The sequence below is a fragment of the Thamnophis elegans genome, chromosome 2 (genome assembly GCF_009769535.1).
Source record: "Thamnophis elegans isolate rThaEle1 chromosome 2, rThaEle1.pri, whole genome shotgun sequence".
NCBI lineage: Eukaryota > Metazoa > Chordata > Lepidosauria > Squamata > Colubridae > Thamnophis > Thamnophis elegans.
In genome coordinates this window covers 46,211,166-46,231,962 of record NC_045542.1, presented here as the reverse complement: position 1 = coordinate 46,231,962, position 20,797 = coordinate 46,211,166, and the positions used below count along the sequence as shown (strand labels likewise).

General features: G+C 38.4%; 1 protein-coding gene across 2 annotated transcripts in view; it reads left to right on the top strand.

The window, feature by feature from the left end:
- RPTOR (regulatory associated protein of MTOR complex 1) overlaps positions 1 to 20,797 on the top strand; it is a 438,354-nt gene that overhangs the window by 312,426 nt on the left and 105,131 nt on the right. For both annotated transcript variants that reach the window (XM_032209983.1, XM_032209982.1), the window contains exons 14-18: positions 9,896 to 9,970; positions 12,557 to 12,622; positions 12,802 to 12,993; positions 13,809 to 13,949; positions 19,188 to 19,305. In XM_032209983.1, the coding sequence (XP_032065874.1) occupies positions 9,896 to 9,970; positions 12,557 to 12,622; positions 12,802 to 12,993; positions 13,809 to 13,949; positions 19,188 to 19,305 (592 nt within the window). The remainder of the gene's footprint in view (positions 1 to 9,895; positions 9,971 to 12,556; positions 12,623 to 12,801; positions 12,994 to 13,808; positions 13,950 to 19,187; positions 19,306 to 20,797) is intronic.

The window sequence follows — 20,797 nt, the reverse complement described above, 5'->3', positions numbered from 1 at the left end:
TCAAGTTGCTGTCCAACTACTGCTATGCTCTAGACCTGTGATGGTGAACCTTTTCGGCACCAAGTGCCCAAACCGGAATGGGTGTGCATGTGCGTCGATGCACATGCCAGAGCACCGGAAACCTGAAGACCAGCTGGCCGGCACACCCATGCCTGTTTTTTGGACTGTTTTCTGGCTGTTTTTCGTGCCATTTTCAGGCAGTTTTCAGGCTGTTTTTCGGTGCTCTAGTCACTGAGAAGACCAGCTGGCTGCTCCGGTGCCCGGGAAGAAAAACAGACCAAAACCAGCCCAGAAAATGACCCCAAAACAACCCAAAAACATTCCCCCAAAGCCCCGAAAAACGGTCTGTTTTTTGGCCATTTTTCGGGCCATTTTTGGAGCATTTTCCAGCACTCTGGTGCCCATAAAGACCAGCTGGCCGGCACACTGGAAATTAGAAGAGCAGCTGGTGAGCACGCATGTGCCCCCCAAAGGGCTCTGTGTGCCACCTCTGGCATGCATGCCATTGTTTCGGCATCATGGCTCTAGATTAATGAATTACAAATTGAGCTGTGATTTAGAAAATACTCAGTTCATCTCTTCCCTCTGTATGAATTTAGTGCTAGACAGATTAGTTTTTCTCAGCTACAACATGTAATTTAATAATACCTTAAGTTAATACTTTAAAAAGTTGTTGGAAGAATTACAATGTTTGGAAGTGCTTGATACTGTAGAATTGACAAAGTGTAATGGGCAAGAAACTAATCAATATTCTAAATGTCCATAGGAGAGCAAAATGCAAATGTAAATAACACAAGTTTAAAAGAAACTTAGTTTGAGCTTGGTTCAGTTAGAGCTGTGTCTTCACCATATACAGTTACATTTTTTTTTAAAGTATTTGTTCCTTTCAGATTTTCTGATTTTTTGCATATCTTTGTTGCTGAATATTATCAGAACTTCATAGGGCTTATTGACAGATAAAGGAAAACAAATAAAATGAACCAATAACACTAACGCCAAAGGTTGCAAAGACTTTTTCATACATTTTCAATGCATGAACTATCCTAACTGCTGATGGCATGCAAAATATCTGCACTGAATAGAAACAGTGGAGTTCAAAGCACCAACTTATTTTCTTCCTGTTAGCTTTTAATGTGTGTTTTCCCTGAACTGAAGTATCTCCTGCTCTTTATTCTTTTGTTTGCCGGATTAACAAAAAATTTGAAATGCAGAAAGGGAAGGATATTTATAATTATGCAATAATAAATATTCCTTTAGCAACCTTTCCATATCTTATATATAATTGTATTGTATACAATACAATTGTATATAATTCCTGAAATCTGAGTTTCCTTTTGAAGACTGCTATTTTCATTCATCAAAGTCAGGAAAAGAGAAATGAACAGGAAATAAAACATTTTCCTGGTTCTCTTAAAATGTTTGGAAAACACCGGTAGGCTCTCTGATCCAAAGGTGCTTTTTCAAAAGTCAACTCTACTTTCTTTCTTTTTTCCATGAAGATGTTTAGCTTCACATCCAAGAAGCTTCTTCAGTTCTTGAATAAAACGTCTTCAAGAAAGAAAGAAAGAAAAAAAACAAAGTCTAGTTGCCTTTTGAAAAAGTACCTTTGGGACAACCATGACCTGGATGGGTGAGAATCTCCATAGACATCTGATAGGCTCTGAGTTTCTTCTGGTGCTTTTTGTCTCAGGGCAATAACACTGAGAGAATAGTCACAGCCCACCTCCACTTCACTTTCCAGCCTGGCACTTGTAAATCCATATCCAACCTTGGTAGTTCCCTCTTTGCAGTTCCTCCTCCCTTCCCCTCTGTCTTAATTCCCTCAGCAGGTCAAGTAAAAGGGTCAAAGTTTTCATATTTTTACAAGAAAGCAGTGTAAGCCTAGGGAGGCAGTGGCTCAGTGGCTAAGACGCTGAGCTTGTCAATTAGAATGGTCAGCGGTCGAATAATTAGCGCCGTGTAACGGAGTGAGCTCCCATTACTTGTCCTAGCCAACCTAGCAGTTCGAAAGCATGTAAAAATGCCAAGTAGAAAAATGGGAACCACCTTTGGTGGGAAGGTAACAGTGTTCCGTGCATCTTTGGCGTTTGGTCATGCCAGTCACATGACCACGGAGACGTCTTCAGACAGCACTGGTTCTTCAGCTTTGAAATGGAGATGAGCATCACCCCCTAGAGTCGGGAACGACTTATACATATGTGCGATGGGGACCTTTACCTTTAATGTAAGCTTGCTTGGAAAGGCCAAGCTTGTAAGGTACTCTTTATAATCCATTGCGTTGGGAGGGAGTCATGACCTACACTTTGAGAAAGACTCATGGATAGTCAGTCAATAAATACAACTATTCTCAGGCAATGATCAGTGCCTGAATCAAATTTATGTTCAGCCTGCACAGAAAAATGGCACGTCACTAAAAATAGTGACTATAATAAAAGAAGCGTAATTGATGCTACACATCCATTGCTGATGGCACATAAATTCAGAGAGAATTAATACATCATACTAATAAGAGTGGTGTCAGTGTGATGCTTATAATAAATAAGAGATAAATAACCACATTAGTGTGGTATAAAGCTGTACACTTTCAAAAGGAAAAATGGACACTCTTTAAGTTGTGTATCTAAGTATCTGTGAAACATCCTTCAGGCAGAAATTGTAAAGAGTAGTAAGATATCATAACCACTGATATCCTAATGAAAATGCATATGCATTAACAATGCTTAGAGCATAGGCTTCCATGGCAGAGCCATCTTTTCTCAGATGACATGAGACCTTGTGATTCTATTAGGAATCTATCTCCTTTCATTACCAATTAGTAACTGATGGGCAACATTGTTGAAAAGAATCCAAACATAAGTAGACATTTCAACCCTAAGTCTCCCAGGACAAAAAGCTCCACTTTCTTTAGGCATTGTTAATTACCTCAGCAACCAAATACTGTATTCTTCTTCATTTGTATCTTTCTCAGCTTCTTTCTTTTGACAGTTATGGCCTACCTTTCTTTATGCCTTATTGCAGATTTAAAAATGCATTGGCGCTGCTCCTGAAGTGCCTGTTACGTATTATCCAAAAGGAAGATTTAAGTCAACTTTCTTCAGAATGTAACTTTTGCCTTTTATATAAATATATCTATGTTTATATTCATTTGTCCTCTTTTTCTGGCCTTAATATGTCATTCCCCAAAGCCTGAGTCGAGGTGGTAATACAGGGTGTCTCAAGAAACAGTTGACAATGGGAATTCTTGGAGGTATAAATCAGGCTGCTGCATTCTTGTTTGTTTAATTCTCATCTCATGGGAAATGTGAGGAAAGTTCACGTCTTTTTTTTTTAAATAAAGTTTTTCTTATTTTTTCCTTTCAAGTATGTATACAAATGTATACAATGTATACAAATATACATTCTTGTAAATACTATTAACATTTATCTAGTAACTATTAACATTTATCACTATCTTCTTACAAATATAGAAAACACAGTTGGAGTCACTTTCTTGCCACCCCATACTTCCATCTTGTTTTGCAACAACCCTACTCCTTCCTTCTTCTCAACCTCCCTTCTCTACCTTCTTCTTTCCTCCTCTCCTTCCTCTTTTCTTCTTCCCCTCTCTTTCCCCCACTCCTCCTTTCTTCTCCTCCTTCTTCCCCTCTCTTCTACTCTTACTTCCCCTCCCTTACTTCCTCTGCTTTAGCCTTTCTTCCTTTCCCTCTTCATTTTCCCTCTAGGAAAGTTCACTTCAAAGGGAAATTTTTCCTCGTGGAAAAACAAGAGTCTGTCCCATTGAAAGATTTGAAGAACCATTTGCTGTGCTTTCAGTGTGTCCTCCTCCAGGATTCCTAGGAGGACCGTTCCAATCAATCTCAAACTGACAAGAAATTTATAACCCTGTTTAGTTAGTTATCTCAAAGGTGCTTTTTCAAAAGGCAACTGGACTTTTTTTTTTTTTCTTTGAAGACATTTCACTGAAGAACTGAAGAAGCTTCCTGGATGAGAAGCAAAACATCTTCAATGAAAAACAAAGAAAGTCCAGTTGCTTTTTGAAAAAAGCACTTTTGGGACAACCATAACTTGGATGACTAAGAATCTCCATAGACGTTTAGTTAGTTATTTGATTTGCAGGTAGTCCTCGACTTACAACCATTAGTTTAGTGACCGTTCCAAGTTACAAAGGCCCTGAATATAGTGACTTATGACCATTTTTCACACTTATGACCAATGGTCATGTGATCAAAATTCAGATGCTTGACAACTGGCATGTATTTATGATGGTTGCAAGAATCACGTGATCACCTTTTGCAACCTTCTGACAAGCAAAGTCATTGTCAGATTCACTTAATAATTGTGTTACTAACTTAAGTGCAGTGATTCATTTAACAAATGTGGCAAGAAAGGTTGAATGTAAAATGGAGCAAAATTCACTTAATTTTTTTTTACAAGCAAAACTTTTTTATTTTCCATTTTCATAACATATAATCACATGTATACTATTACATAGCCAATATCATATTGTATTGATTATTAATTACATCAGTTCATCTTGCCATCAACTCCCGGAAAAAATAAAAAAAATAAAAAAAATTGAAAACCAATTATTGGCTCTTCTGCTCTCCATACACCCTGTTTATGCCTTATCCACCCCTTTCTTCTGCCTATCTCTTCCCCCTCCCTACTTCCTTTCTTCCCTCCATCATCCTTTTCTACTCTACTTCCCCTTCCTTTCTCCTTCTCCTCTTTCCTCTTTCCACTCCTCCTTATTCTCCTCATCTTCCCCCCCTTGCCCTCTCTCCTATCCCTCTCTTCCTATCTTTCTTCTCTCCTCTGCTTCCCACTCTTCCTCTCATTCACTTGGTGTATTTCAGCTTCTGAGCAAACTCCATTCTGTGTTGATGGTATTTATACTTCCATTTCAATATACATAACATATCTTAGTTTTAAAGAGAAAATAAGAAAAGACAGTATACATGTACAATCATATTACTTTAAAACCTAACACCCCTCCTCAAGCCTAATATACTTCCCTCCCTCCCCCCCCCCAGCCTCCCCCCCACAACCTTCCCTCCCCTGACTTCCCAGAACCAATACACGGTATAAATCTTTAACAAAAACAGTTTAGAATATATTTGAAAAAAGAGTAAGAAATTAATAACATCTTTAAATTGAACTTAGCTTCTCCTTGCTAGGCTAACACTAAACAATTTATATCCTTCCTAATCTTAATCATATGCTATCTGGAATTTCTTAGTCCCATATTTATTTTGAGTATAATCAATCCATTTTTTTCCAGTCTTGTTTATATCTCTCGTTTGAGTAGTCCTTAAGATATGTAGATATTTTAGCCATCTCGGCTAAATTTGTGACTTTCAATGTCCATTCTTGAATAGTAGGCAAATCTTCCTTCTTCCAGTATTGCGCCACCAACAATTTAGCTGCAGTTATTAAGTGCAAAATCAAGTTAAGCAAAATTCACTTAAATAACTGCCATGTTTAGCAATGAAATTTTGAGCTCAATTTTGGTCATAAGTCAAGGACTACATATATATTTTGGCTTTTCTACAGGAGCTCAGGCAATGTATATGTCTCTCCCCCTCCCTTTATTTTTCCCCACAACAACTCTCTGAGGTATATTAAGTGAGAGTAATTAGTCTAAAGCAGGGGTCCCCACCCTCCAGAGCGTGGCCTACTACTGGGCTGTTCAGAAGTATGTGTGCACACAGCTTCGTTTGCATGAGCGGCGGCCGCAAGATAAAATCCCCTCGTGCAAAGAGCGGGCCCTTGCACTTACGCAAGAAACTCCCCTCGCATGAGTGGCAGGGGCACTCTCCCCCTTCACACCAGGCTGCCAAGCCGGAAAGGTTAGGGACTGCTGGTCTAAAGCCATCCCTTGGCTGAGGGGACTAAAATTTGCGTTTCCTGTGCAATAATGACCATTGCCATACATTGCCTTTTATAAATTCATAAAGAACAAATATCCACTAAACTGAGGAGAAAATAAAAGAGGTAGCCTTAGAGATACTATCACATATATTAACCTGTTTCCAATTTGTTAATGGGCCTTTTGGTGCTATAAGAATTTTTTTTTCAGATCCTTATCATCAGACTTTTATTATGTTAACTCCTAACATACAAGCTGATGTAGGATCGATACAGATGGATAAAGACTCATGCAGAGGTTGCTATGATTTGCTCCCAATAGTGATTATTCCATATGACAAGCTAGTCCACATGCTGCAACCTACCATGAAATCCCCATAAAACAGCTGTATATACAATATATGGCTTTCTTCATTCAGCAAACTTCAGAGGTAGCCATTCAGAGTGGCCCATGCATGGCTGCTTATTCATGTGTGAATGGCCCCTAAATTGCAACATCCCAATATATGGTCTATCACATGGGATGTATTCAATACAATAATACAATACAATAGGAGAGTTAGAAGGGACCTTGGAGATCTTCTAGTCCAACCCCCTGCCTAGGCAGGAAACCCTATACTGTTTCAGACAAATGGCTATCCAACACCTTCTTAAAGACTTCCAGTGTTGGGGCATTCACAACTTCTGGAGGCAAGCTGTTCCACCGATTAATTGTTCTAACTGTCAGGAAATTTCTGCTCAGTTCTAAGTTGCTTCTCTCCTTGATTAGTTTCCACCCATTGCTTCTTGTTCTACCCTTGGGTGCCTTGGAGAATAGTTTGACTCCCTCTTCTTTGTGGCAACACCTTCCTTTTTAATGAATTCATTTCTGCAGTTTCTCTACCATCTCAATACCATCCGGCTCTAGAATGGTATATGAATATTCATAATAATTATACAATTGTAATAAATTTAAATTTTGAGTATAAGTAGAATTTTTGCAGAATCATCTGGGATTTAACTGAATTAAAGGTGAAGGTCCTATACTTAACACACATACACATTTAATATATGCTTCAGGTGAATTAATTCTGAGTATTTGTTTAGAGACAGAAGAATCTATACAATAAGAATCTATAACAATTAATGCTTATGGCTTTAGAATATATGTTTCAGTATGGCTGTATTATTTTGGTTGTTTTACTGACGTTTCTCTCTTGACAACATGGTGTGTGTGTTTGTGTCTGTTTGTGTTGTTTTCCATAAAATCTGAGCAATCGTATTTGAATTTTGATGAGGGTATCAGGCATGTTCCTGGAGAGATATTTTGGTTTATTTCTTTAATAGTTCCTATTCCATGACAATTTCTTCCTGTTCTGAGGTTTTTCCTCATACTGCAATTTTTATAGTCTTAATCTTATAATTAAAGCTGTAATTCAGAGAAGGAGAAACAAGGCCCTCCAGGTATTGCTAGAATTCCCAACAATCCTAATTAGTATCACCAGTAGAAAGGAGAACTCAGAATCTTCATCATCTAAAAAGACTTCTATGGCTATCCTCCCTCTCTGGCTAATAAGATTAGTTTCTTCTTCACTCTTATCTCAGAGCCCATGTTCTCTGTCTGTTTCCCCTCCCCCTCTTGTATTAGAGCTTTTTAAAGCTTCATCAGCAATACAATAGTTTGATAACTATGTTTTCCCTGCTATTGCTGCAGCTTTTCTGTAAAATATTAAAACAGATGAAATATAAACTTTGCCTTTGTTTTTCCCCCCCAATTCATTTATGCTTTGGCATCAGGTCCCAGCTTAATACTTTGAATTTTTTTCCCCATCTGTTGTTTTTTATATATAACTCTCAGGACTTTCTGTTATAGATTTTAGCCCTCTTCTGATTTCCTTCCCTTAAGAATCAGAGCTCCTAAAAGAGGAGTTTGCCTCTTTTACAGAGCATCCTTTTTTCATTGCAACATACAGAGCATACAGATAAACAAAGGGAGTTACAGGTGAAACTCAAAAAATTAGAATATCGTGTAAAAGTTCATTTATTTCAGTAATGCAACTTAAAAGGTGAAACTAATATATGAGATAGACTCATTACATGCAAAGCAAGATAGTTCAAGCCGTGATTTGTCATAATTGTGATGATTATGGCTTACAGCTCATGAAAACCCCAAATCCACCATCTCAGAAAATTAGAATATTACATGCAATCAATCAAACAAGGATTGTACATAGAACAATATCGGACCTCTGAAAAGTATAAGCATGCATATGTACTCAGTACTTGGTTTGGGCCCATTTTTCAGCAATTACTGCCTCAATGTGGTGTGGCATGGAAGCTAGCAGCCTGTGGCACTGCTGAGGTGTTATGGAAGACCAGGATGCTTCAATAGTGGCCTTCAGCTCTTCTGCATTGTTCGGTCTCATGTCTCTCATCTTTCTCTTGGCAATGCCCCATAGATTCTCTATGGGGTTCAGGTCAGGCGGGTTTGCTGACCAATCAAGCACAGTAATCCCACGGCCATTGAACCAGGTTTTGGTGCTTTTGGTAGTGTGGGCAGGTGCCAAATCCTGCTGGAAAATGAAGTCAGCATCCCCATAAAGCTAGTCTGTGGAAGGAAGGTCAGCAGTCTTTCCCTTGATTGTGATTCCTATTGAACCAGACTGAGAGACCATTTAAAGGCTCAGGAATCCTTTGCAGGTGTTATGGCTTAATTAGCTGATTAGAGTGGGACACTTTGAGCCTAGAATATTGCACCTTTTCACAATATTCTAATTTTCTGAGTCTTATCTCATATATTAGTTTCACCTTTTAAGTTGCATTACTGAAATAAATGAACTTTTATACTATATTCTAATTTTTTGAGTTTCACCTGTATATAATATAAAATAATATTAACAATTATGGGTGGAGGGGGGAATAAACATATGTTGCATATTAAATGGTGTGAGCAGTGGTTTTGAATTGACCTAAAGGACTGTAGCAGGGGCACCACTCACTCCCCCTTTGAATCAGCACAGCAGAACTGTGATATGGAAGTTTCTCTGCCTTACTGTCATATACAAATCTTCACATAAAGAATCCTCTGTTGTACCTCAGTCACTATATTCATCCACATCAATTAGATATTACCAAGAACAGAGCAACAGTAAAGCAGTGTTTTATTTCTTCAGCAACTCTTTACACTCGAAGTGTTTTTTTGTTCCCCACACCCTTTCCCGTTCAAAAACAAAATGAAAGCAAAATCAATGCCTTTATGAGCATGTGTGATGTCCCTTACCTCCCATCTCTATCTGTGCTCAAGAAAATGCAGCCTGAGCATTTTCGTTAAAAGAAAGAAAGGACGATTGGTGATATATGCAGATGATAACCATGTTAAAGGAATGTATGTACATATATGTTTTTGACATACATCAAGGAGACTTGATTTTATCCAGACGATAGGAAAAAAAGGATGCCAGCACCAAAGGAGTTGCCCAAGGTAACTGTTGAAAGAAAAAGTATGTCAGTCATTAATTTTTTTCCCACTTCTCTAGGCTTTATGTCTTAATGGACATAGATTTTACAAAAGGTGAACCAGAGGAGCCCTTAGATTTTTATTAGTTAGAGGGGGGGGAAATACAGTTGACTATTGTGGAAGAAGATTTTTCCCCCTTGCTACACCTGGCTTACCGATTATTGTACTCCTAGTTCATTGTACAGACTGAATGAACAAAAGATGTACTGTTCCTTGAAGGTAAAGTTTGCTGGTAATTACTTCAAAGGATTCTCTAAGCTGAGTGTGGGCTTTGGGCATGGAGCAGATGTCCTTTGCTTCCATGATATAAATCTTGACCAAGATTTCTTGGCCGATGTCCTGGCAGAAGAAGCTTACAGTACATCTGCTATTTTGTTTCTCAAATCAATTGAAAATTGAATTTGAAGGAGAAAAATTACTACAACATGAAATATTCATAAATCATCTGAAGGCTTAGATGAAGATTTTTTTTTCATGTTATTGAACTTAACTGTGTTCTTCTCTTTCCTCACCCTCAATCTTGTTTTTTAGTCATGCCAAGCTGACCTTGTGAAGGACAATGGTCACAAATATTTCCTTTCTGTTTTGGCAGATCCTTATATGCCGGTAAGATTAAGTAATCAATCCCATTTCCCTTCCATCACTTCCCTCCCTCCCATCCATCTGTTTATAACTTATGTGTTGTGTCTTGGCTCACGTGCAACTCTTATGTGATTTAATGAGGTTTTATAGACGGCAAGAGTTCTTATGCAATTCTAATATGCGGTATGCTTTGTTGAATAACAGCAGTGAAAAAAAGTAAATATAACTTTTCCCCTCTCCTTAAGCTATTAAAAATATTGACAGTGCATTCAGGATATTCATGGGAAAATGATTCTTCATGCAATATGACTGAATTCGTCATAGTGAGTTAATTAATATAAAATATGGTGATGGTGTGTTTGCTTGTTTGTTTGTTAATTAAATTACTGGCTAGATGGGCTATTCCTGCCCTATTCAAAGGGAAGTTATCTGAGCTAGTGCTGTTATGCTAACTTCATTTCCCTGATTTCCTCTGCTGAGCACCCTGATGGGAATAGGAGAGTCTATTAATGTCCAGCTGCTTTCCTGTGAGATTCCTTTGTGTTATCACAGTTGCCTTGATTTTGGTTGTGCATGCCTTGAAAATGATTCAGCCCCCGCACAAATATAGTACTTCTCTGCTATTTATTGTAACAGATCCACTTTTTTCAGGCTTCTATGGTTCCTTAAAATTAATATACAAATTAATATACATTCTTAAACCAACTGGACCTTTTTCATGAATAGTGGAAAAGTACTGTGTTTTCATGAAATCTGAAGCATTTCTCCTGAATCATTTATACAGTATGCATAAATCTATTGCATGGGCCCCCAATATGAGAGCTGCAGCTCAGAAGTAAATTTTCCTATTCAGCTCTTCATGCTCAAGCTCAAGGAGCAACATTATACCAACGTAGCATTACCTTTCTTCTGCCATTAGCTACGTAAATAACATGTGACTAGGCTGTAGTCTGTCCATCAGAACAAAATGAAACTTTAGCATCCAGAAGCTGTTGAATGCCTTATGCTAGAGTAAGGGGAGGCTGTTGTCTTCATCCCCTGCTTTTGGATCGAGGGAACTTATCTGAGGTTGGAAAATGGTTTAGTCTTTGGACTGCTCCTCTTATGTTCTTATAGCAATGTTGGAGTAAAAGATACTATATTTCACAAGGAGCAATACATTTTAATTATTTTTCTTCAGTTTAACTCTTTGGGTCTTTGTGAATAAGGCCACAGCAGACCCGAAGTTCCCTGTGAAAAAGTTACTGTATAAGAATAGATATACAGACAGTACTCACTTTTCAACCCTACTTGGGACCCAAAGGAGCTGTTTCAAAAGGCAACTGGGCTTTTGGTTTTTCCTTGAAGACATTTCACTTCTCATCAAGAAGCTTCTTCAGAACTGAAGAAGTGTCTTGGATGAGAAAGCAAAATGTCTTCAAGGAAAAACCAAAAGCCCAGTTGCCTTTTGAAACAGCTCCTTTGGGACAACCATGACCTGGAGGACTCAGAATCTCTGTAGGTGCCTGTCTGGGACCAGAATTTCTGTCATTAAGTGAAACAGTTGTTAAGTAAAACATCACATGATCACACTACTTAGTGACAGCAGTTCAGGCAGCCCTGGTTTCAGTCACTAGATCAGGAACGTGAATCTATTAAGCCAATAGTAATAATTCCCTTATTTTTCCCCCTGCCTGAAACGAACTGCCTCTGCTTCAACTCCTCCTTATCTGCCTGGCTATCCCCATCTCTGCTCTTTGGGCAGTAACAGGGATAGGCAGCAGATGCAGAGCAGCCAAAAAGACAGAGGGGAGGGGAGTAGAAACAAAGCAGTTCAAGCAGAGCAGGAGAACATGATTGTGGGACACTGCAGCAGCTGGACCTTCAAAGAGCAGGCATAGCTACCAATCATAGCTACCAATCATTCAGCATCGTCATAACTTCAAACAGTTGCCGATGAATGGTTGGTAAGAGAGCACTACCTATAAATGCAGAAAAATAATTGTGCTAAGAATTCCATTTTTTCTGTAAGTTGCAGTTTCTTCTATGAATCAGTGGGCCCCAGTTCCTTCCTTGTATATGTTTTAACGATATGTAACATGGAAAAGTCGTAGAAAAAATAATTTCCAATCTTTCAAATGAGCTTGGAGAAGGTTTTGTATGGTTCTTTAACAGCATTTGAGACACAAAGCAATACTGTTGTTGCCTATTTGACATGCACGAATATAGAGTTAGTAGAAAATCCCCATACTATATAGGCTTCTTATTTTGACACATTGCTGTGCTTGTGCTGTGTATTGCCTATATTAAATTTTATGATTGTTGATATTTGTATTTTCAAACAGCACTGTCTGACATCACATTAGAAAACTTCAATCTTGAAGTTCAATTAATTCTATCAGAGGGCATCCATATCACCATCTGAAAAGGATTGGTTTGCTTTCATGACCATTTTCCTGTTCAGTTAAATAACATAATTTGTATTTTAAGTTTACAACTTCCTGAAATCCTCCAGCAGCGCAAATCTTTGTAAAAGATGCTGTTTCTTTTTTAAAGCTTTTGCCTAAAGCATTCCTATATCGCTTTCTCCAAGATTCATGAATAAAAATATTCTTGTGTCTATATGTTAAGGCTGAACACAGAACAATGACAGCTTTCATCTTGGCAGTGATTGTCAACAACTACAACACAGGACAGGTGAGTACAAGTGAAGAAAAAGTGAGGCTTGACTCAGTAACCTTGAATTAAAAAAAGTTTAGACAGCGTTGATTTAAGACCGGGCATTTCTGCCTCATTCCCCTTGGGAATATCTTGGCCTTAAGATTTATATACTGGCAAGAAATGGATTGCGATAACATGAAGGCCCTTTCTTGCAGGAAGCTTGCCTCCAAGGGAACTTGATTGCCATTTGCCTGGAGCAGCTGAATGATCCCCACCCTCTGCTGCGCCAGTGGGTGGCTATTTGCTTGGGCCGCATCTGGCAGAATTTTGACTCTGCGAGGTGGTGCGGCGTGAGGGACAGCGCTCATGAAAAACTCTACAGCCTTCTCTCCGATTCAATACCTGAGGTAATCTTCTAGGTTTCAAAACAAATCTCTTCCAGTGGAGGAGACCCTGTTCTAATTAACTGCCTTAATTAGCTTCACTGTGTTACAGAGCTGCTTCAGCTATTGCCTAAAAGGAGGAGCCACACACTGTTTTTTGCAGGATGTCCATTGAGATGTTAAAAAGAGCCAACATGCAACTTTTAAAAAGGCTTTTGGTTAAGCTTGACCGTAGGTGGTCCTTGCTTAGCGACTGCTTCATTTAATGACTGTCCACAGTGATGACATTAATGAAAAAGTAATCTTACAACCAGTTCTCACATGTATGATCTTTGTAAGGTCTGTAAAGCAAAGGGAAGTGGAAGTAAGGTCATAAGCACAGACATGGTTTCGCTTAGGAATCGCTTGGCTTAGTGACTTGTTTGGAGGACTTCATGCAGTAGGATTGCAATCTGATTCAGTTTATTAACTGTATTGATTTTAATTGATAAATGTCATTTGTTGTTTGCTTAGAAGATAAAAACGTTCATTGTAAGGCATTCGTTTTAGTGGGGAAACCAAATATGCCTTTTAAGTACTTCGAACGCTTCAACTAGCAGCAGCAAATTAATAAATGTGCAAATAGATGTGGAGAGCTCTTTAATCAATTAACATTTCTTGTTACTTATTAGACTGCATTGAGTACATGTTTAAATTTTTTGAACGAGTTTCCAGTATGAATATCCCTTTGCCCAAGTATGTCGGATTGACACCTGCATTTTTCAGTAGAAAATCTGATTTGGCCTATTCTTTGCAAAGACTCTTGTGCTCTGTTATGATGTCTTCTCTTTCTCTTGTAGGTTCGCTGTGCAGCAGTCTTTGCCCTTGGCACTTTTGTAGGCAATTCTGCTGAGCGGACAGATCATTCCACTACAATAGATCACAACGTTGCCATGATGCTGGCCCAGCTCATTAATGATGGAAGCCCCATGGTCCGAAAGGTATTGCAAAGGGGTAGGAGGGACAGATGCTCGTGTCATGGCATTATTCATTTTAAATAGATACTCCTCAGTTAACATCAGTAATTGAGACTGGAATTTCTGTTGCTAAATAAGTGATGCAATCGTAAAACATGACATCACAGGACCACATCGGTTAGGCAGTTTGTTAGAGTTTCCAGCACTCTCTATTCCCCTGTTAAGTGAGGATTATCAAACAAGTGCCAGGTGACTTGTAAGCAGACCAGTTAGCTGGTAAGTGACTGCTGCTATGTGGGAAAGGGTCTGTGGGTGGCTGACAAAGTACAAACATGGCAGGACCAAGGGTAGCTGCTGCCCTGTGGGGGAAGAGTACAGCAGTGGCCCCCAAGACATGACCCAAGCACCATGGGGCAGGGGGTGGCTGCTGCCAGGTGATGGACAATGTGAGCCACTTACTTGAGCTACTTGCAATTTTTCCTGCTGGCTTCCCCACTTCCCTGCTTTGGGGGAGCCAGCAGGGAAGATCACAGCAGAGGGCTTGTGACCACGGAACACTGCAACTTTCTGAAGTGCAAGCCACTTGCCAAGCACCTAGGTCTCGATCATTTGACCATGGGGATGACAGGAACTTTGAGGATCAGTCACTGAATGAATGGTTGCTAAATGAGGAGTAACTGTGCATAACATTCTGAATATTTTTGTTTACTGAGAGGATCCCCCCCCCAATACCAGTCCTTATTATGAGTTCTAGGTTATTTGACTCTAAAATTGGCTCATAGGGGGATACCTATTCCATGGGAAATGAGAGGGCTCTACAAACTGTACCAAAGTCAAAGAGAGATTGGCAATTCTTTGTTTCTACTTTTTATAGCTAAGAGTTATAAGAGTTTAGTTAAGAGTTTAGAAAGGAGATTTTAGCCTGTTTTCCACTAGGGGAAAGTACTATGGGGTTTTAAAAGCTGCCTCCTCCTCTCCCTCCTCCAACTCCTCCTCCTTTTCAGTGTTAATCCCTGGTAACTGATTGCGCTTCATCTATGAGCAGGTGTCCTTTTCGCAACTTATCAGTTCTTTCAGATAAGATTCTTCTTCTAACACAAGGGAAATTGGAGCTGACATTTATTTTCCTTTATTCTGCTGACTCATGAGAAGTGGGTAAAAAGGAAGTTAATGCCTAGGGCCCTCTCCAGGGATTTCAGCTGCTTGATGGCTACCTCTGTCATCTTAAATTTTCTGCACTTCTTCAGGGTTTATTATTGGCTGTGGTTCATCAGTGATTTCTGAATGGCAAGTCAGGTGGTGCAGATTGCCTTGCCTCTTTCTTCCCTGAGAGTTTCCAAAAGTGTCATTTTTTTTTGCACTTGGCTTTGTGTTTTCAGCCTGAAAACTGTTTTAAAAGAAGCGGAGTTAAGCTCAGCTCACAAGGTTAAGATAGAAAGCACTTGCTGCAAAAGACATGTTGGGTGGAGCTTCAGGGCTATCACACCTCCAGTGGGCCTTCATTCTAAAACATGAGCTGCTGTTTCTTGCCTGGCCTGATAGCTTTTTGCACCCAGTTGGGTTGTTATCAATGTGGCATTTCAGTGTGAATAACTCTTTTTGAAATAGAAAGGGACCATTGTATAACAAAATAATGAAAAACTGGGTATTTAAAAAGGATAATTTTAGACCTGGCAAAATATTCATTGCTGGAAAGGGTGCTGCTGAATACCAAAGAGAAGTGGTAATTGTCAGCAGCAAGCTGTTGTGCTGCACATCACTACTTTTGTCTGGAGCTCCTCTGTTTAAACAACAACAACAGGGGGGAGGAGGAGATGATTTCTGTCTTATTCTATGCTTTCAGAACTAAGTTTTCAGAAATTTTCATTCCTCTTTTAGGAGATGGGCTCTGTCTCTTAAAAGCTTTTCTGTTGATCTCTGTTTGCGTAGCGTAGTCTTGTATTACAGTTGTGACATCAGATATGAAATAATATTTTCTGCAGGAAACAGAAATACGTGGCAAGAAAAAAGAAAGGATAGGGCAATGCAGGAATGAAAGAGGACAACTTCATTCAAGAAAGAGCTCTCCTTAACCTGGCAGTGGGGTGGGAGAAGGATAGAATAATGATTTAATAAACTGATCTTGGTCTACTCTGATTTCCTTTTACAGAAAACGAGCATATTAATTGCTTGATAGCACTGAGGTATAAAGTGCCCAGAATGACCTGCTTGATATTAATATATTATAAGCAAACTGTTTTTGATCTTTTCCAGCTGTCTTTTCTATATGTTTTTCCCCTTCCATTCAATCACATCTTATTTTCAGACATGCAGATTTTCAGATATGCCTGGACAAGTCCCTGCTATTTTCTTGGCAAGGTTTTCAGGAAGTAATTTGCCATTGGCTCCTTCCTGGGACTGACAGAAAGTGATGACCCATGGTCATCCAACTGGTTTTATTACTAAGGCAGAACTAGAACTCACAGTCTCCCAGTTGCTAGCCTAATGTCATAGTAGTAGATTTGTAAATAAAATGCAAGGATATGTTTCTGACCTTCCTTTACAGCTGCCATTTTCTTAATTCATTGTAGATAGACATTTCAAGAAAATAAATCTGAGATTTTTTAAGATTTCCAATTGCCAGTTTCCTAGTTTCATCATCTGGTAGTTCCAGAAAATAATTGCCTTTTTTAATAAGACAGGTTATCCTCAACCTAAACTAAAATGGCAGTGTGGCAAATTATATTTTAATGGATAAAATTATCTATGGATAGGAAAAGAAGGCTATAATTTCATCTCTTCCTATTCACTTCCTAGGACAGTACATCAGTTTGACAATGCTGGTTTGAATCAAACAATAAGGAGGGTAGCCTAGCCAAGAATAAAAAGCTTTTTGTTGCAAATAATACATTTTGGAGTCAAATGTTCCTGCTTTCTTCAGATCCTTATGCCAAAGTGATGGAAAAATCAATGTTTCACCAAGCAACATATAAAAAATGCCCTCATTCTCACTTGAGGTGACAGATGGGTATTAATTTTGTCAGAATGCTGATTTCTAGGGACTTGATTTTCTTGCCTTTTTTTTTTTGATGCTCACAAAAAGCTTTCAACTACACTAAAGCAAAAGAGAATATATTGACTAAGCATTGCTGTCAGCTGTTTTCAAGGAAGGAAATGTATGTGCTCTTCAGAAGTAAACAGGAAAGCCCAATGCATTTTTGAAACAGCTGAGAAATATTGTTGAATCCAGAAATCTTAAGTCTGGTACAAAAATGTTAAATTCAGACTGCTACATAAATTCTCTCTTTGCTTTCCTTCAAAACCTGTAACATGGCTGCTTAAATTAAATAACCTAAGAGTTTCCAATCAGAGTCTCAGTGATAGCTGAAATCTGGAACTGATTTGCCTAGAATGATATTTCCATCCTTGGTACTATTTTGGAATTACTAAGGCACCAGGCTAGAAAGTGGGAGATGGTAAGTTCAAATCCCGCCTTAGCCATGAAAGCCAACTGTTTAATTTTGGTCCAGTCATTCTCCCTCAGCCCCACCCACCTCCACAGGGTTGTTATTGTGAGGAAAATAGGAGGAGGAAGGCATGTTAGGTATGTTCACTGCTTTGCTTTATTTGAAAAACTAATAAAGGCGGGATACAAATAAACAAGTGAAATGTTTGTATGCAGATAATATAGTGTTCAAATTGATATTCCTAAAGTTTTTCTCAAAAAGATCCCTCAATTAACTGTTAGATAATATTTGTGCTTATTTATGCATCATTGCAGGACAGGGGGACCAGAGAAATGTGCATTATCAATGTTAATGTAATGTTTTTCATGTATGGATTCATACACTGTACTTAATCATGATAAGGTAAAGGTTTGGGTTGGGTTTAGCATATTATGGGAAGCCATCCATTGTGGTTGAACACAATGCTTATTGGCTTAGTCCATTGCTTGAAACCTTGTTTAACTAAACTTTGGCTTTATACAGTGTGAAAGCCTATTCCGTGTGTGTAGGGATCTTTCTAAAAACAATCCAAAGAGGTCAAATATTATTTAGCAATAAGGGAGGATATTATTTTTCAAATTAAAAGTTTATCATAGGTGTTTCCCAAGGAATGAGGAAATTTCTAAAAGGCCTCTGAGACTTTTATACTGAAATCTGTCTGGAGTTTGGAATTTATTTGTAAAAGATTATATAACGTTAAGAGCCAGTTTGGTGTAATGGTTAAGTCATCAGGCTGGAAACCAGGAGTCTATGAGTTGCATTAGACACAAATCCTGTTCTGTGACTTTGGACCAGTCATTGTCTTTCAGCCCTAGGAAGGAGGCGATGGTAAACCACTTCTGAAAAAACCTTGCCAAGAAAACTGCAGGGACTAGTCCAGGCAGTCTCAAAGATTTGGACATGCTTGAACAGAAGAAAAAAATACAGTGTTCACAACCTTGAACAGAACCCATATTTTGTAGAAGAATATGCTTTCTGCTCTTCCTCCATTCCTTTTATATTTATAGATAGACAGGGTGATTGTGACATTGTACTCTAAGCAAGCTTAGGACAGATTTTCTCTGTTTAGCTAGATGGGATAGATAGTTTTCATTTTCTAAATTTAAAATCTTTGCCAGAAAGTAAAGAGACTGGAAGGGTCTTTGAAAATCATTTACAATAATTCTGTGCCTATTACTGGAAATTGTTACTCTTCACATCCCAAGCAGATGGCCATCCAGTTTTGCTTAAATAACTCCAGGGAAGGAGAGTCTACCACCTTCCAAACGGTTCCATTTTTGGACAGCTCTTGCCATTAGATCTGTCTTGATGTCCTGCCAAAATTTATTTCCTTATAGTTTAAATCTATCATTTCTGGTACTGTCTTCTGAAATAACTGTGAGCTATGCATCATGTCTTCCTGCAGTCTTCTCCAAGCTAAGCGTACGCAGTGTCTTCAACTGTTCTTTCTAATTCTTTTTTGTCCTTCCAGGCCATTCATCATTTTGATTACTATCTGTACATGCTGTCTGGCTTGTCAATGCAGTTCCCCAAACTGAAGATGGAGTAAAAGAATGATGTCATTTCTTTGAGTCTGACATTAGATTTAGTTTTAGTTGAAGCTTTAGCTAACTATGATAATGAAAGTATTACAGTAAATGTTCCTATAACTTCAATGTTACTGATAGAATATCAGCTATTAACCAGGCACTTGGTAACAGCTCTTTAGTGGTGGAACATTCTTGGGGTTAACCTCTTGGGGTTCAGATATCTATTTTTTGTCTTTGTTTATCAACAGGAGTTAGTTGTGGCACTGAGTCACCATGTGGTTCAGTATGAAACCAATTTCTGCACAGTTGCCTTACAGTTTATGGAAGAAGAGAAGAATTATGCATTACCCTCACCTGCTGCTCCAGGTACTCTATCATCTTCTTTGGAAGTATGACGTTTTAGAAGTTGATTCTGTGAGCTATCTTTTTTAACAGGAAACTGGGGGGGGGGGGGAGTCTTGTTTCCTTCTCCCATTTTCTTGAATTGTATTAGTTTATCTGAGGTCTAAAAGTGCAAAAATCCCAGTTGTGTTGGAAAACAAGATAAAAAATAAAATTCAACTTGTTTGAAGTACTTGAACTCCCCTAGCATTATGCTAATTCATATGTAACGCCAGCAGTTTGTTTATTTATTTTTATGTAAAGAATTTATACCCTGCTGATCAATTTAAGAAGCTCCTAGAATAGCTTACATAACAATATTTTTAAAACAAAAACTCAGTCCCTGGGTTTTTAGCTTTACAATCTTACAGCATCAAAGAAAAAGAAGATGCAGAACGAAAAGGAAAAGAAGAAAACAGACAACTTCTCTCATGATTCCTACAGATGGCAACTGTGATAAGAAACAGCCAAAGAATACCCTATGCAGCAGAGCAGATAGTTCTATTGTTTGTCATTATATGGCGTTTTGGCCTTGCTGAACATTGAAGAGGACAGCCAGATGTTTAGGTGCAAGTGGGGGGAAGCCCACTTTTGGACTAGAATTTTATGTGTTTCTTCTGTCCTTTCTCCTAATGCAGAGGTCTTCAAACTTGGCAACTTTAAGACTTGTGGACTTCAACTCCCAGAATTCTCCAGCAAACTCTGCTGGCTAGAGAATTCTGGATGTTGAAGTCCACAAGTCTTAAAGTTATTAGATTTGGGAACATCTGTCCTAATGCATTTGATTTGTGTGCAAAAAATTATTTGGGGATGGGGGACAGTTGGTTTATTTAGATTAAAGCTTCCTGCTTTTCATTCCCTGTGTACTCTTCTGTGGAATAATGCCTCCCCGAAAAATATTAAAGTAGTCTCTTCCCTCTGAAATTTCAGAAAGTCTAAAAATTTAGTTGTTCTATTAAGCCTTGAGGGCAGGATGTTGTGACTGTTCTTCTGCACAGTGATTAGATTGTTTGGTTTGAAGTCCCAATTTATTTATGTGCTTTATAAATTTTACTTCTGATTTACTGTATTTTTCTTTAAGTCCAAATTAGGAGATTGTGAAATTATATGCTGCTAGGGGTAAATTTGTTTGAAACGGTTTATATGTACCCTATAAATAAAATGTGTACCTTAATAGCTACTTTGCCTTAAAAGGGGGGGAGGCATTTTAAAAAGTGGAAACATAGACCAAGATTATTTGTATAGGAAGTAAATGGTTATAAATAAAATGCACAAGAAGCTGTCTTTGGTGTGCATTATAAAAGCCTTTTTATAGCCGACTGCCTTTTGGAGAAAAATGGGATTAAAAAAATAAAAATTGCAAGCAGTCATAATATAATGGAATTCTTTGGGTAAATATTTAGGCAGGAAAAAGATCATTAAGCTTTTTTTTTTTTTTTTGGTGTTTCATTGTAATATCCAGACTCGCACCTCAGCA